Here is an 18,162-nt window from a genome sequence, read left to right on the forward strand (position 1 = left end):
CATCAAAAGATATACTTTGTGTTGAAAAGACAGGCAAGAAGGCATTGGCAGAGGTGTGGCCCTTTTCATAAAAGATAGAGATGACACAAGATGAATGTTGAGAATGTTGAATTTTTCTGGGTGGAGTTAAGAAACTGCAAGAGTAAAAACCATTATGGGAATCATATATAGGCATCCAAATAGTAGCCAAGATGTGCGGTTGAGATTGCAAAGGGAGCTGGAAAAAGCATGTAATAAGAGTAATGATGCAATTGTAATGGGAGAACTTCATTATGCAAGGGGATTGGGAAAATCAGGTTGGTGTCAGATTGCAAGAGTAGGAGTTCGTTGAATGCCTACGAGATGGCTTTTTAGAGCAGCTTGTGCTTGAGCCTACTCAGGGAAAAGCTAGCTTATATTGGGTGTTGTGTAATAACCCAGATCTTATTAGGGAGCTTAATGTAAAGGAACTGTTAGGTAATAGTGATCATAATATGAATGAATTCATATTGCAATTTGCATAAGTCACATGTATCAGTAATGCAATGCAATGAAAGGAATTACAGAAGCATGAGGGAGAAGCTTGCCCAAGTGGATTGGAGGAGGACACTGGTGGGGATGCAGAGATGGCTGTATATGGTCAGGAATGAAAGGGTTATCATACGTGGAACGTTTGATGGCTCTGGGTCTATACTCACTGGAATTCAGAAGGTTGGGGGGAGATCTCATTGAAACTTTTTGAATGTTGAAAGGCCTAGATGTAGTAGATTTGGAAAGGATGTTTCCCATGGTGGGAGAGTCTAGGTCAGGACAGCACAGCCTCAGGACAGAGGGGAGCCCTTTCAAAAGAGATGCGGTGAAATTTCTTTAGCCAAAGGGTGGTGAATTTGTGGAATTTTTTGCCACATGCAGTTATAGAGGCCAGGTCGTTGGGTGTACTTAAGACAGAGTTTGATAGGTTCTTGATTGGACATGGCATCAAAGGTTACAGGGAGAAGGCCAGGAACTGGGGTTGGGGAAGAGACAGAAAAAAAGGATCAGCCATGATTGGATAGCAGAGCAGACTCAATGGGCCAGATGGCCTAATTCTGTTCTTGTCTTAGGGTCTTATGGAAATAGCACTCCACTCTAAGAAGGGAGGAAGGCAAAAGAAAGGAAATTATAGGGCAGTTACCCTAACCTAAGTGATTGGAAAAGTGTTGAAGTCTATTATTAATGATGAGGTTTTGGAGTACTTGGAGATTAATGATAAAGTAAGTCAAAGTCAGCATGATTTCTGGAAAGGGAAATCTAGCCTAGGACATCTGTTAAGAGTTCTTCGAGGAAGCAACAAGCAGGGTGGACAAAGGAGAGGCAGTGGATGCCATTTGCTTGGACTATCAGAAGGCATTTGATAAGGTGCCACAAATGAGGTTGCTTAACAAGATAAAATCCTATGGCCTAACAGGAAAGATACTGGCATGGTTAATGGAAAGGCTGACAGGAAGGAGGCAGTGAATGAGAATAAAGGGGGCCTTTTCTGGGTGGCAGCTAGTGACTAATGGTGTTCCTCAGGGGTCAGTATTGGGACCACTACTTTTCACATTGTTTGTTTGTCAATGATTTGGATAATGGAATTGATGGCTTTGTGGCAAAGTTTGCAAATGATACGAAGATAGTTGGAGGCATAGGAAGCACTGAGGAAGCAATGCAATTGCAGCAGGACTTAAGACAAATTGGAAGAATGGGCAAAAAAGAGGCAGATGGAATACAATGTTGGGGAATGTATGATAATGCATTTTGGTAAAAGGAATAATAATATAATAGTGCAGACTATTATCTAAATGGGGAGAAGGTTCAAACATCAGAGGTGCAGTGGGACATCGGAGTCCTCATGCAGGATTCCTAGAAGGTTAATTTACAGTTCGAGTCTGTGGTAAAGAAGTCAAATACAATGTTGGCATTTATTTCAAGGGGAATCAAATATAAAAGCAAGGAGATAATGCTGAGGATTTATAAGATACTAGTCAGGCCGCACCAGGAGTACTATCAACAGTTTTGGGCCCCATATCTCAGAAAGGATGTGTTGTCATTAGAGAGAGTCCACAGGAGGTTCAAAAAGATGATTCCAAGATTAAAGGAGTTAACATACGAGTGTTTGGCAGCTTTGGGCCAGTACTCACTGGAATTTAGAAATATGTGGGGGGGAGGGGACCTCATTGAAACCTATTCAATGTTGAAAGGACTAGATAGGTGGATATGGAAAGGATGTTTCCTATGGTGGGGCTATCCAGAACTAGAAGGCACAGCCTCAAAATTGAGGGGTGACCCTTTAGAACAGAGGTAAGGAGGAATTTTTTTAGCCAGAGAGTAGTGAAGCTGTGGAATGCTCTGCCACAGACAGCAGTGGAGACCGAGTCCGTGGAAATATTTAAGGCAGAAGTTGATAGTTTCCTGATCAGTCAGGGCATCAAAGGTTATGGTGTGAAATCAGCTGTATGGGGGTGAGTGGGATCTGGGATCAGACATGATGGAATGGCGAAGCAGCCTCAATGGGCTGAATGGCCTAATTGTGCTCCGCTATCTTATGGTCTTCCCCACAAGAGTACTGGTGAGACCTGAAATGCAGAAATCTTTAGCTGTCTATTCTAACAAGATAACAATATTGTCAAGAACACCTCAGGAAGAGATGTCAGCCGTTGACATGGCACGCAGAAATCACATCACTTTCCTGTGCCGGTAGTTTCTAGATTTTCGGTGAAGAAAAAGGAAGGGAAACATTCTCCTGTATAGAGAAAGTTGACATTGAAGTCATTCAACTTTGATGACTCACCAATTCCAGAGGAATGGAAAAAGAGACTTACTGATACGATGTTGGAATGCAAAAACGTATTTTCAATTGTCGAGTTTGCTGTTGGTTGCTCAAAGAGTACTCACCACACTATCAGAGGGCACAACTTTCCAAGAGGTCTCACCGGTTAGCACCAGCAGAGGTTGAAGATATGAGGCAGCACCTGCTGAAACTTCAAGAAGCTGGAATTATCACAGAGTCAAGTCCCTATGAGTCGCCTATAGTTATTGTGAGGAAAAAAGGAAAAAAATGTATGTGTGTTGACTACAGGACACTGAACAGAAGTACAATTCCAGACCTATATACAGTTCTGTGGATCAAGGATGCTCTGACCTGCTTAAGTGGAAGCAAATGGTTTGGTGTGTTGGATCTAAGAAGGGGGTATTACCAAATATAAATGAGCGAATCTGATAAACAGAAGACCGCATTCATACTCCTCTTGATTTTTTCAGATTGAAAGTATGCCCCAGAGCATATCAGGAGCACCAGCTACTTTTCAACATGACATGGAGCAGACTGTTAGAGCCAAGGACTTGCTTGAAGTACTTACGTACTTGGATTATCCATATAGTGTTTGCAGCCACACTAGAGGAGCTTGAGAGAAGATTATAGAAAGTGTAGACTGCCTGAAAGCTGGAAATAAGTCAGACAATAGTATGGTTTCAGTGGAAAGACATGAAGAGAAAACTGTAAAAGAGAACCCTGACAAATCCACTAAATACTATATTGATTTAAAAGATGAGGAAATTGGAATGTTGTATGACTTACCTTATGCAAACTTAGAAACATAGAAAACCTACGGCACAACACAGGCCCTTCAGCCCACAAAGCTAGATTTTGTCTTTTTAAACTATTTATTTAGCTTAAACTTCTTTATTATATTTAGCTCTTATTGTCATTTATAGTTTTTATTATTATGCATTGTAATGTATTGGTACCACAAAACAACAAACTTCATGACATATGCCAGTGATATTAAACCTGATTATGATTCTGGTGACTCAGAGGAAGCTATTTACAAAATAAAGCCTATAAAGAAATATAAACGTGTCCCTTTTTTCTTCTGGCCTTTGAAGTACAGTGCCTAAAAAAGTATTCACTCCCCTTAGAAATTTTCATGATTTATTGTTTTACAACATTGAATCACAGTAGATTCAGTTTGGCTTTTTTGACACTGATCAAGAGAAAAGACACTTCCATGTCAAAGTGAAAATAAATTTCTACAAATTGATCTAAATTTATTACAATTATTAAACATAATTGACTGCGTAATTACTCACCCCTTCAAGTCAATATTTAGTAGATGCACCTTGGTGTATGTTTGGATAGGTCTCTATCAGCTTTGCATATCTGGATACTGCAATTTTTCCCCATTTTTCTTTACAAAACTGCTCAAGCTCTGTCAGATTACATGGAGATTTTGAGTGAACAACCATTTTCAAGACCAGCCACAAATTCTCAATTGGATTGCGATCTGGACTCTGATTTGACCACCCAAGGACATTAACTTTGTTGATTTTAAGTCATTCCTGTGTAGCTTTGGCTTTATGCTTGGGGTCATTGTCTTGCTGGAAAACAAATCTTCTCCTAAGTCGCAGTTCTCTTGCAGACTGCATCAGTTTTTTCTCCAGGACTTCCTTGTATTTTGCTGCATTCATTTTACCCTCTACCTTTACAAGCCTTCCAGGTCCTACTACAGTGAAGCATCACCACAGCAAGATGCAGTCACCACCATGCTTCATGGTAGGGACGGTGTGTTTCTGATGATGTGGGGTGTTTGGCTTATGCCAAACAAAATGTTTATTCTGAAGGCTAAAAAGCTCAATTTTAATTACATCAGGCCATAGAACCTTCTTCCAGCTGACTTAAGTCTCCCATATGCCTTTGGTAAACTCTAGCCCAAGATTTCATGTGAGTTGTTTTCAACAGTAGCTCTCTCTTTATCACTCTCCCATTAAGCTGTGACTGGTGAAGCACCCAGGCAACAGTTGTATGCGTAGTCTCTCCCATCTCAGCCACTGAAGCTTGCAACTCCTCCTGAGTTGTCATAGATCTCTTGGAGGCCTCCCTCACTAGTCCCCTTCTTGCACAGTCACTCAGTTTTTGAGGACGGTCTGCTCTGGGGAGATTTACAGCTTTGCCACATTGTTTCCATTTCTTGATTAAAGACTTAACTGTACTCCAAGGGATACTTAACTGTACTTGGAAATTTTCTTGTATCCATCTCCTGCCTTGTGCTTTTCAAGAACCTTTTCATGGAGTTGCTTGGACAGTTCTTTTGTCTTCATGCTGTAGTTTTTGCCAGGATACTGACTCACCAACAACTGGACATTCCAGATACAGATGTATTTTTACTGCAGTCAATTGAAACACCTTGATCTTCATTTAACTAATTATGTTACTTTAAAAAAAACAAATTGACTACACCAGTGATTATTTGGTGTGTTATATTAAAGGGGGTAAGTACTCATGCAATCAATTATTTTGTGTTTTATATTTGTAATTTAGATAACTATGTAGAGATGTTTTCTCTTTGACACGAAAGAGCCTTTTTCTGTTGATCAGTGTGAAAAAAAGGCCAAATTAAATCCACTGTGATCCAATGTTGTAAAACAATAAATCACATAAACTTCCAAGGGGTGTGAATACTTTTTAAATGCACTGTATATCTTGGTACGTTTTGTGTAGCTTTAGGCAATGAGGCACAGCTTCGTATTAGCATAAACTGTATACTGAATTGTGATAGGGCCCAGATGAAAGTAAGGTTGACAAATCTATTTCTGGTCTTCAACTGTCAAAGCGATGCTAACACTCCTTTCACTGTAACACCTGAATTACCATGACACAGAAGGCTAAGGATTGACTGCCAGTAAATAAGATTAGTATAGATTAGTATCTGATGGTCAGAATGGACAAAGTGTTCTGGTTCCATGGTTTGATTCCATATGATAGCACCTCCAGCTGGCTTCACTAAGGCAAGAACAGTGAATACTTATACTTCTTGTTTAAAGTAGACAGTTAAATTTGTTAGCATTCTTTAAGAGAATTGAAATCAGAATTGGAGTACTTATTTATTTCAGGAAGTATTTTTTTCAAACAAAGCCATGCCAACTTCAATATAAAACATAATTCATTAAATACATTTCTGAAAAGTATATGATTTCACATTGCCACATCTATCCACATTTACTTTCTTTAGTCTTAGAATTTTATTAATATATACTGACACCTAAATGAGAAATGTGCTTTTATCTTAAAAACAATTAACTTAACGGTGATTTCAAAATAAATGTACTCAAGATCATGGCCTATAATTTAAAAAATAAAATCTAGGAAGTATATACTCCTCTGAGACCTAAAATGAACAGGATGACATTCATTTGCTCACATTTTATATTGCTTTTCTACAGTTTACCTGATCACTTTATGACAAGTTTTCAGTTTGTACAGTTACCAAAATATACAAAAAGCCGACTGAACAGAAATGTTCGCATTAAATATGGTAGCAGCTGCACATATTATGTGACACGTGATGAGTCAACACAGCAATATCAGAGATCTGGAAAGGGAAGAGAAGGTACATATTGTGCATATTAATATTTGACAAATTTCATTTAATAAAATCAATAACAAATTCCTATAAATCAGAATATGACGAAGCATAGATGAACTATCATCAGTAGGGAGCACATTGAAATCAGTAATTCAATAGTGTTTCAGGTGATGAAATGGAAAATGCTTGAATAGTTTGTTAAATCTGAATTGCTGGATACTATCACAGCAATTAACACAACTCAATTACTCTGTTCATACAGATTCTATTTTTTTGGGGAGAGTGAAGATTTTACATTGTTGCAGGTTGATAGAGGAGTATTACCATAGCAAATTTAAAAACACTAGTTTAAGGATACTTAGGTTTAATTCTTTCCCTTTATATTTCAATTCAGTGATTGGAAAAGGGAAACCTGTACTAGATACTTCCAAAACAAAAGTCAGTGAAGTTAAAACAACAAAATCCAATTACATAGATTTTTTTTTTTTAAATCACAGAATTAAGTGAGGACACATGACTAAAACCTGAATTAAAGGATGCTTTACTGATATGCGTTAGCAAAGGGAGGAGCAACCATAGCAGCAATGTTTATGGACGAGTGGTGAAGGCATATTACCGAACAACATCACAGTCTAACAATCAATGGAAAGGGTAACTCTCATGTTAAAAAAGATACATGCTTATTGCATGTAGACTATATATGAACATGCCCTTTAATCAAGACTTTTACAGGTCTTCATTTTCTACCAAAATACCTCATCTGTCTCTCATTCTCCTATATTGTTCATTCGTTATGTGCCATGTCATATGATATAAGCAACCGTGGTCTATCCTTGACCATGATAGTTCTTAGCAAACTTTTCTACAGAAATGGTTTGCTATTGTCTTCTTCTGGGCAGTGTCTTTACAAGGTGGTTGACCCCAGCCATTATCAATACACTTCAGAGATTGTCTGCCTGAAATCAATGGTCGTATAACCAGGGCTTGCGCCACTTCTCTCATGGCTTCAGGTGACCATGATTTGGGGGGGGGGGGGGGTGGCTAAGGAGGTGCTACCTCTTGCCCAAGGGTAACCTACATTCTAGTGGTGGGAAGGAGCACCTTACACCTCCTTTGTGAGAGGCGCATCTCCACTCCGCCACCCATTCTCCTACAATATACAAGTGCCCATTCATTCATGAATATTCAGAAATTCAGAAATAGTCTTCATATTTGGTACAATTATTTTTCCAATATCCTGATTTAGACAATTCTTCTTTCCTTTCCCATATGTGTACCCATTTTCCCGAATCTTGCTTTCTTCAATCCTTTCTCCTTTCTAAACAGGTTCAATTTAGTAAATTTTCATTCATCTTCATATTTTTGTGGCATCATCTTGCAAATAACCCTCATGCCAACACCCAAATTCATACTAACACCACTTCCAAAATCACCTCTCCCCCCATCAACCTTCTCATTTCCATCAATCTCAAAGGAACCATTATTCCCTGCCTGCTCATCAATTAAACTTAACATCACTGAAATTTCTGGAAACATCAGCCAGCGGCTCTGACAGCATCAAGAACAGTTAGTGCTTCAGGTCCAAAATCCTTCAACAGAAAGAACTCTTTTTTTTCCCCTCAAAGATGCTACCTGATCATCTGAGTATCTTCACCAATTTAATTTTTATTCCACATTTCCAGCATCTGCATATCTTTTGTTTTAATGTAATATGACAACTAGACTAATGCTTGGAATGGGAAGGATTTTTTTTATGAGAAAAGACTACACAGGCTAAAGTTGCATCTGCTGAAGTTTGAAAGAGTAAGATTGCAACATTCAAGATCCCAAGGATTTTTGACAGGATTAACATGGAAAAGATATTTTCTCTTGCGGGTGGATCTAGAACTAGGTATCAAAAGTTAAAAGGTCACTCAGATGAGGTGTATTTTTTTCTCTCCCAGAGGATTGAGAATCTTGGAGAACAAGAGATTCTGTAGATGCATAGATGCTGTCTGATGTGCTGAAATCGACCAGCATTTTGCGTGTGTTTTGAGTTTTTGGATTGTTCTTCCTCAGAGCAGTGGTGAAAGCGTTTCCAGTGACGTCATTGTCGAGAATGGCAGCTTAAGTTATTAGCTCCTCCGGTAAAATGCGTATTAACCATCAAATATAGTATTTTTCAAAAAATATTTAAACTGAAAAGAGGGGCAAGAATGGGGAAAAAGAATGGAAATTAAAAAAGCGACACTGCGGAGCCTGCGGTCAAAAGGAGTGCAGCGAGCGGCTCTCCTATCCGACCGCGTGCTAGCGAGGCAGACGCTGGGCCTCGTTCAGGTGAAGCGGCGAATATGATCGAAATTTTGAAAGAGATAAGGGAGTTCCAGAAAGATATAAAGTCAGCTACATGATATTAAGTCAGAGCTCCCCAACGTCAAACATAAAATAGCGGTGCCAGAGACTCGAATTGAGAAGGTGGAAGATCATGTACAAAACGTGGAACGCATACTGAGTAAGACGATAAAAATATTAAATCACCAAGAAGGTAAACTGCTTGACCTGGAGGGAAGATCATGGCGGAAAAATATCAGAATATACAACGTTCCCGAAGGAGCAAAGGGCTTGTCTATGACGGAGTTTGTCGGAAAGTTGCTGCAGGACGCGCTGGAGCTTCCTTCGACTATAGAGCTGGAAATCGAGAGAGCGCATCGTGTGCTCGTCCCGAAGCCTACCCAAGATAGAGCAGATAAGCCACGCTCAATAACAATTAAATTCCTTCGGTACAGTACCAAGGCGGAGATTCTACGAAGGGCCTGGGGTCAGAAGAGGGTGTTTTTAGATGATAAATTAATATATTTCGACCAAGATTACCCCCCCCCCACCGCGTTCCTGCAGAAACTTAAAAGAATACTCTAAAGTAAAGCAAGTATTAAAGCAAGAAAGGATTAGATTTCAAACTTCGTACCCTGCTAAACTTCAAGTGTTTTATGAAGGTGGGACGCAGTTGTACCAGACAGTGGAAGAGGCGACTACAGACATGAAGGCCAGAGGGTTGCCCGTCAGCGTGATCAAACCGACGGAAAGCCTGACAGAGGAATTATCCCGCTCCGCTTGGGAAATAGTGCGAGAATTGAGAAGGCAGGAGATGGGAGGAAGCCGAGAGAAGTATATCAGGAAGAGACCGGGAGGTTCCCAAAGACAGTCCTCACCCCCTTCAGAAGAGCCATAAGGTTTGGCTAACTTTAAAAATGTTGAGAAGCTAAACGGAAGCAAAAGTAGACAGTGATACACCTATCTTGAGAAATACTTATTATAATGTGGATTTTATATTACTTAGTTGTTATTCTTTATTCGCTCACTTACTCCTTTTTCCCCACCAAAATGTAAGTGTGTGAGTGTGCGTGTGTGTGTAGGAGGAGTACAAAGGGAAATCTTTTCTGTGTAATGAATTTGTTCAGACTTTTATGAATACTGCAATGGGGGCCCTCAACTCACAAGTAGGAGGGGTTTATCCCCCACAGCTAGACGTTTCCTCTAGCTCAACGCAGGGTCATCTACTAGAGACCTCAGCCTTGGAATCACACATTCGTTGCCATTTTTGTTATTATTTGCGTTTTTTGGTTCTTATTTGTTCAGGGAGTAGATCGATTAAGTTTTATTCGCTAATTTCAATGATACATTGACAGATAAATACAGATGGCTAAGGACAAGTAAAATTCATTTCTTTTAATGTCAATGGGCTATTAAATCCAATCAAACGTAATAGAATTTTATCCAAAATGAAAAAAGAACAAGCCCATGTAGTATATTTACAGGAAACTCATTTAAGTGATAATGAGCATAGAAAACTAAAAAGAATGGGCTTCACTAAATTGTTTTTCTCTTCATATAAATCAGGACATAGGAGAGGAGTTGTTATTCTTATCTCAAGTAAACTAAATTTTGAAAAAGTATTCGAAATGGGAGATAAAGAGGGAAGACATATGCACCCCCAGGAAGTGATATTGGTTTCTTTCAGAAAATTACTGATATTATGATAGTGGAAACAGAAGGTCTCCTGATATGTGGGGGAGACTTAAATTTACAATTACAACCAAACTTAGACTCTTCCAATAGAAAAACCTATGAAACAAAATCTTCACATAAGAAAGTTAATACACTTTTTGAGGATGTTGGTTTAATTGATATATGGAGGGACCTTTTCTCCGACAGAAAGGATTACATTCATTATTCTGCTCCTCATTCTGTATATACAAGAATAGACTATTTCATAACATTTGGAAAAGACAGACAAAATAAACATCTGTGGAATTGGGACAATAGATGTAAGTGACCATGCACCTATATATTTATCTGTTGATTTTGACCTACAACCAAAGAATACTATTTGGAAACTAAATTCAAGTCTACTCAATGATCCGTACTTTAATGAACAAATTAAAAAAGAAATTGGTCTCTACTTAGAATTTAATGATAATGGAGACGTTTCACCTCCCATTTTATGGGATACTCTAAAGGCCAACTTAAGAGGGAAAATTATAGTGATATCTTCATATAAGAGAAAAAATAAGGAATAAAACAGAGGAATTACAAAATAGGCTGAAGGAACTAGAGAAAAAACACAAATTGTATTTGCACAGGATACATTAGGGGAAATTAAAAGAATTAAGAATGAAATTAATAGTTTGGTTATGCAAGAAATCAGGAAAAATTTAATATTTCTGAAACAGAGACATTATGAAAGTGGATCAAAATCTATGAAAATACTGGCGTGGAAACTGGAAAAAAAGAAAGCAGAAAATACAATTCATAGAATTAGGGATCCAAGAATGAAAATGATTAAAAAAAAAGCTAAGTGAAATTCAAGAAGCTTTTGAAGTGTTTTACAAAATTCTATATTCCAAAGTTCCATGGGGAAGCATAACCCAAATTGACACCTTCTTGAATTCTCTAGAGTTACCCACTTTAAGCGAAGAACAAAATAGAATGATGACTGCTGACATAACTGAAGTTGAATTAAAAACTGCCATTAGTAGGCTTAAATTAAGCAAGTCACCAGGATCAGATGGGTATTCGGCAGAGTGGTACAAAGAATTTAAAAATAAGTTAATTCCTGTTTTACTCCCCACACTGAACTGGGCTCTAAAAGAACGCACAAATGCCACCCAGTTGGAAGGAAGCGATAATCTCAGCTATACCGAAAGAAGGCAAGGATAAAACGGAATGCAGGTCATTTAGACCAATATCCGTTCTTAATGTAGATTATAGATTGTTCATCATGGCCAAACAATTAGAGGAGTTTCTACCTGTACTGATACGTAACGATCAGACAGGTTTTATATGACAACGCCAAACACAAGACAATATATGAAGGACACTTCACATTATGGATCATACACAAAAAAATAAAATCGAAGCAATAATGTTAAGTGTGGACGCTGAAAAGGCATTTGATTCGGTTAATTGGAATTTTCTTTACCGAGTTTTACATAGGTTTGGCTTCCAAGACACAACTATTAAAACTATACAGACACTATATGACAATCCTACTGCTAGGATTAAAATCAATGGATATTTATCAAATAGTCTTACTCTAGAAAGGGGCACGAGACAGGGTTGCGCATGGTCACCGCTACGCTTCACATTATATCTGGAACCATTAGCTCAATACATCAGACAAAATGAAGATATCAGGAGAATTACTATTAAAGGGACAGAGCATAAATTGGCTTCTTACGCAGATGACATTTTCATCTATCTAGGGCAACCAACATACTCTTTACCTAAATTAATGCAATCCTTTGAACAATATGGTCAATTATTAGGATACAAGATCAACATAGATAAAACCCAATTATTTTCATATTACTATAGCCCACCCAGAGAAATTGAAAGTAGATATCCCTGGGCATGGCAAACAGAATCTTTCAAATATTTGGGCATCATTATGCCAAAAGATTTGGCAAAATTATCAGAATGTAATTATCAGCTTTTATATAAAAAAAAATTAAGATGTGGCAAGATGGAGCCTGATTCCTTTTCTCAGTCTCAGTTCAAGGATTGAGTCTATTAAAATGAATATACTGCCCAGACTGTTATATCTCTTTCAGACCCTACCAATACAGATTAACCAAAATCAATTCAATGAATGGAACAAGATGCTATCAAGGTATATTTGGCAGGGTAAAAGGCCTAGAATTTGTCTCAAAACTTTGCAATTAGCAAAGGAAAAGGGGGGATGGGGCTTGCCTTCTCTTAGAGATTATTATTTTGCAGCACAGTTGAGAGCTGTGATATGTTGGTGCAGCCCATCATATGACACTCAATGGAAAAACATTGAGGAGCAGGTACTTCCCATCCCCATACAAGCAATTTTGGCTGACAACAACCTGCAAAGGTGCATAAATACTACTGATAACCCATGGGTGAAACTGACTCTTAAAATATGGAAAACTACTATAAAAGAATATAATCTAGAGGGAGATATTGCAATTCTTAAATGGTGTGCATATGACTTGGATTTTACACCAAATAAATTGGATGCCAGATTTAAGGACTGGGCAGATAAAGGAATAACAGTTCTTTGCAACATAATGAAAGAAGGAACACTCTTCAGTTTTGAAATGCTTAAAGAGAAACACATTAGGAAAACAAGATTTTTATCGATATTTACAGATGTGACAATATGTTAATAAGACGCTTAAAAATGTAAACAAGGCAAGTACATGCTTGATAGAGCTATTTAGAAAAGCATATAATTCAGATAACAGTAGTAGAATCATTTCAAGCATGTATAAGGGGTTGTCAAATCTTAAAACACATTCGACTTCATACATTAAAACAAAATGGGAGAAGGAAGGAGGGATAATTATATCTGAGGAAGAATGGACAACAATATGGAGGTAAAATGGAAGTGTACCAGTTCACAGAAATGGAGGGAGTTCGGATGGAAAAATTTGATAAGATATTTTATTACACCCTCTCAGAAATCCCATTATGATAGTAATCTCTCTGTTTGCTGGAGAAATTGTGGAAATCAAAATGCAAATCATCATATTTTTTGGGATTGCCCTGTTATCAAAGACTATTGGAGGGGGATACACAATGCCCTACAAGACATATTTAAATGTGAAATACCCGTAGAGAGTAAGACCATATATTTTGGGTATATACCTCAAGAATGGTTGAAAAGAGATAAATATTTAATGAATATACTGTTGGTGGCTGGTAAAAAGACGCTTACTAGGAAATGGTTATCACAGGAGAGCCCAACTTTAAACACATGGATGGAAATTACTATGGACATTTACAAAATGGAGAAGATAACAGCATCTGTTAATCATAAGCTGGAACAATTTGATTCATACTGGGAAAAATGGTTTAACTATATAATGCCTCATAGGCCTGATTTTATTCTCACAAATCAATGAATATGTTGTAAAAAAAGATCACTCCTTACTTGTACATAGTTTTTTCCTTTTGCTTGTTTTTTTCTTTCTGCTCTTTACCTCAGATAAATACTTTGTGGAGATTGTTTCTGGGCATGCAGTAAAGAAGCCCTGGCTCATCTCCAGGTGCACTTGGAGCGCTGTATTAGCTGTTCAGCAGCAGGACCTCCTACGTCAATCTCCTGATCAGAGAAGAGCAGAAACTGGAATACCTTCTGGCATTCAAAGGGAGACATACCTGTGGAGGACGACTGGAGGCTATTATGGGTGATCTCTACCCAAATCAATTGGGAGCTCCAAGACGTGGGGTTAGGAATGGCAAGGCAGTGTAAGGTTATCTCCAACTCCTGGTTCACTTTCAGTCTGGCCATTGGATAGGGGGTGGAAACCAAATGAGAGGTCGGCCGTGGCTTCTACAAGACAGCAGAAAGCCTTCCAAAAGCAAGAACCGAACTGTGATCCAAGATCAGACATTATGTCTTGAAGAAAGCTGTGGAGCCATGTTGAACGATGAGTTTGGCAGTCTCATGAGCCGATGGGAGCTTGGGGAGGGCAATGAAATGGGCAGCCTTGGAAAATCGATCCACGACTACCAAAATGGTGGTGTTTCCATTACATGGGGGCAGACCAGTGATGAAATCTACTGAGAAGTGGGACCAGGAGCAGTGGGGCACAGGCAGTGAACTTAACAGACCTGCAGGATGTTGGCGTGATGCCTTGTTCTGAGCACAGGTGGGATAGTCAGATACAAAGTCATGGACGTCCTGGGAAATAGATGGCCACCAAAATTGCCTCTTTATAAACTCCTGGATCCATTGAGATCCTGGATGTCCAGCTAGATGGGAGGAGTGACCCCATTTCAACACTTTGGAATGCACCACAGCAGGGACAAACAGCCAGCTGGTTGGGAGGTCCCCCACCTGGGCTTGGGCTGACCGTTGGGCGGCCCTTCCCTCTGCCTCTATTCCCCAGATCACCGGAGCAGCAATACACAAGCAAGGAAGAATGGGCTGTAGATCAGCATTGTCCTCAGTTCTATCGAACTGCCGGGAGAGCATCAGCCTTTATATTCTTGCTACCAGGACGAAAGGTGAGGATGAAATTGAAAGTGTGTGAAGAAGAGAGCGCACTGAGCTTGACAAGAATTGAGTCCCTTTGCATCCTGAACGTAGGAGAGGTTCTTGTGATCTGTTCAAACCAAGAATGGATGTTCTGCCCCCTCCAGCCAGTGTTGCCATTCCTCCAGGGCCTCCTTGACAGCCAGAAATTGCCAGATACCAACATCGTAATTCCTCTCGGCCAGAGTCAAGCAACAGGAAAGAACAGCACAAGGGTATTCATAGGCAAGCACTATGATGAAAAGAATGGAGTTAAATACCATCACAATGAAATAATAATTATCTGACATGTGCATATTCACAAGCGTAATTGTATCTGCTGCACTGCCGAATCCGTGATTGTGACAGTTATAGACTCAGACAGTTCCATCGTTGGCACAACTCTCACCATTATCAAGAGCATCTTCAAGAGATGATGAATTAAGAAGGTGGCTTCTATCACAAAGGACCCTCATCATCGAGGGGACATGCCCTCTTCTTGTTACTACCATTGGGGAGGAGTAACAGGAGACTGAAGACGCACACTCGATAATCCAGGAACAGGTTCTTCCCCTTTGCCATGGGACTTTTGAACAGCCCATGAGCTCATAATCACCCTATTGTTCCTGATTTCACTTTTATGGAAATATTGTGTCTTCACTGTATTACTGCGGACAGTCAACAAATTTCACAGAAATAAATCAGTGATAATAGATCTAATTTTGGTTCTGAATTTATTTCTCTTTCAATGAATTACCACTTAGTCTACAACATTCTTCACTTAATACCAATAAGTCAGAAAAACAAATTTAATTCAGTGAGCATACAAGAGTATGACCCCTAAATCATGTTTATATTACTAAACTGTGGAAGGGGCATTTGGTAGATCTGTTGTATCTCCTGCCATATGGTAGGAGATATAGAAACGTCTTAACCAAGACAGTAAGACTGAAAAGCAGCTTCTTCTCAGGGGCTGTTGTAGTTGAATAATACTACACCCCAGTTTGCCAATGGCCTTTGAGAGTTATGTATCATCAAAGTTACTTGCTGTATGTAAATATGGGATATATTTTTTTTAAAATTAAACCATACCAAATACATTGTAAATATCTGTTTTGCACGGACTGGAGTAGCACTGCAATCTCATTGTCTTGAGAAATGACAATAAAGTTCTATTCTATTCTAAGTGACTACTATTACCATATTCAAATTTGCTGATGGCACTGCTATTGTTGACTGAATCAAAGATGATTACAACTCAGTGTACAGAAGTGAGATTGAAATGCTGTCACTACAACCTCTGACTTAATGCAAAACCAAAGATCTGATTATTTGCTACAGAAGTAGGAAACCAGAGGTCAATAAGCCGTGAACTCATAAGGGGATGACCTCATCAGGAGGTGGAGAGGGTCAGTAACTTCAAATTCCTTGGCATTATCATTTCCAAAGACGGTCCAGGAACCAGCATGCAAGTTCTATTAACAAGAGGGCATGACAGTACCTCAAACTGTCTCAAAGTTTGCGTAGATTCGGCATGTCATCAAAATCTTTGACAAGCATATAGATGCACAGTGGATAGTATCCTGAATGGTTGCATTATGGTCTCGAATGGAAACAAAAGTGCCCATGAATGGAAAAACCTACAAAAAGTAGTGGATACATCCCAGTCCATCACAAGAAAAGCCTTCCTCACCATTAAGCACTACAAGGAGCGCTGTCACAAAAATGAAGCTCGCATCATCAAGGTCCCCCACCATCCAGGCAATGCTCTCTTCTCACTGCTGTAACCAGGAAGGAGCTTTAGGAGCCACACTATCAGCTTTAGGAATAGTTAATACTCTTCAATCATCAAGTTCCAGAACCAATGAATTGATTCCACAACCTATGTACTTATTTCCAAGGACTCTACTACTTATGTTCTCAATTTTATTTATTATTTATTATTATTATTATTATTTCTTTTCTATTTGGCATATTTTGTCTGCTTTTATACACTGGTTGTTTACCCATCTTTGTATGTAGTTTTTCATTGATTCTATTGTGTTTCATTGCATCTACTGTGAATACCTACAAAAAATGAATCTCAGAGTGACATAACCATACTTTTATAATAAATTTACTTTGAACTTTGAATAGATGACTTTAAAGTTCTGCAGTCTACCATATCCAGTTATGAAGAATGATGAACAATTGCACAAAAAAAACAGAAGTTTATTTTGAAGAAATGGTGTGAAAATTCAGCAATGCCTCTAATGTGCCTACAAAAACTTTGGTCAGTCAAAGAAAGGCATATTTGAAGATCAAAACCCAGAAAAGGCTCAAAACTCATGATCTACTGAGCAGCGGTGATTCCTGTCCTCCTATATTCCTTTGTGACTGGACTACCTATAGCAGACATCTCAAGGAGCTGGCGGAAAAAAAACCCAATGTAGTCTCTGCAAGATTGTCCTAATTCACTCGAAGGGAGATGTTAACATCCATAGTACTGAAGCTGTGGTTATGCTCAATCGGCTAGATTAGTCATACCCAAGACCAGACCAAAAAAATGTTGTTCTGAGGTCTATTATAAGAAGAAATTACCAAGTTGGCACATAGAAGCTGGTGGAAAGAGTATGCTACCTCACAAACTATAGACACACCCATTCTGTCAGGCATCTCCTGTCCCTGGTTTCCACATTGGTTGCAGAAAAAGAATAGGAGTAAGGGACTCTGCAAGATGAGCATGATAAAGAACATTCTGCAAGGTATTGAAAACTACAAGGCCATGTACCTTGAACACAGTAAGAGGCTGGGAAAGTGATGAGAGGAGAAGACTGGCTCACAAACTACCCAACTACTGCATTGCTTGTCACCATCTGCCCCATCTATGGAAGAGTCTACAGTTTGCATATTTCCTTCAATAGCCGTATCAAAACCTATCTAACTGGAGATAAAACAAGCTGTGCTCAATCCCAAGTGACCCCCAAAGCAGGAACTGAAGCTGGAACTCCCCAGCCCTATGCTCAGCGTTGACTAAGCACAGTGTGCTTTTTTACCTTGTGCTCTCCTGCTATCAATTACTTTAATCATCATCCCTGTTTCTCCTGTTCACAGATGATGTCAGTGTTGGGGCTGGTTCAACCAAATAACTGTATGATAATACCATCATCACCTGAAACACAAAACAAAGTTAGGCAAAATCAGCTATTTTCATATAAATACCATTACTATTTGCATAAGATTAATCAAACTTGGCTTATACATCCTCCCCCTCAAAAAAAAATACCTCTGGCAAAA

At 38.9% G+C, this 18,162-nt stretch overlaps 1 protein-coding gene across 3 annotated transcripts in view; it reads right to left on the reverse strand.

Annotated features, from left to right (window-relative positions):
* Positions 1-5,861: 5,861 nt before the first annotated feature.
* Positions 5,862-18,162, reverse strand: part of LOC140725550 (major facilitator superfamily domain-containing protein 8-like) — an 86,807-nt gene continuing 74,506 nt past the window's right edge. For all 3 annotated transcript variants that reach the window (XM_073041155.1, XM_073041156.1, XM_073041157.1), the window contains 2 exons: positions 17,922-18,037; positions 5,862-6,368 (listed from right to left, as the gene is read on the reverse strand). In XM_073041155.1, coding sequence (XP_072897256.1) covers positions 17,948-18,037 — 90 coding nt within the window. In that variant the 3' untranslated portion in view covers positions 5,862-6,368; positions 17,922-17,947. The remainder of the gene's footprint in view (positions 6,369-17,921; positions 18,038-18,162) is intronic.

The sequence above is a fragment of the Hemitrygon akajei genome, chromosome 3, assembly GCF_048418815.1.
Source record: "Hemitrygon akajei chromosome 3, sHemAka1.3, whole genome shotgun sequence".
NCBI lineage: Eukaryota > Metazoa > Chordata > Chondrichthyes > Myliobatiformes > Dasyatidae > Hemitrygon > Hemitrygon akajei.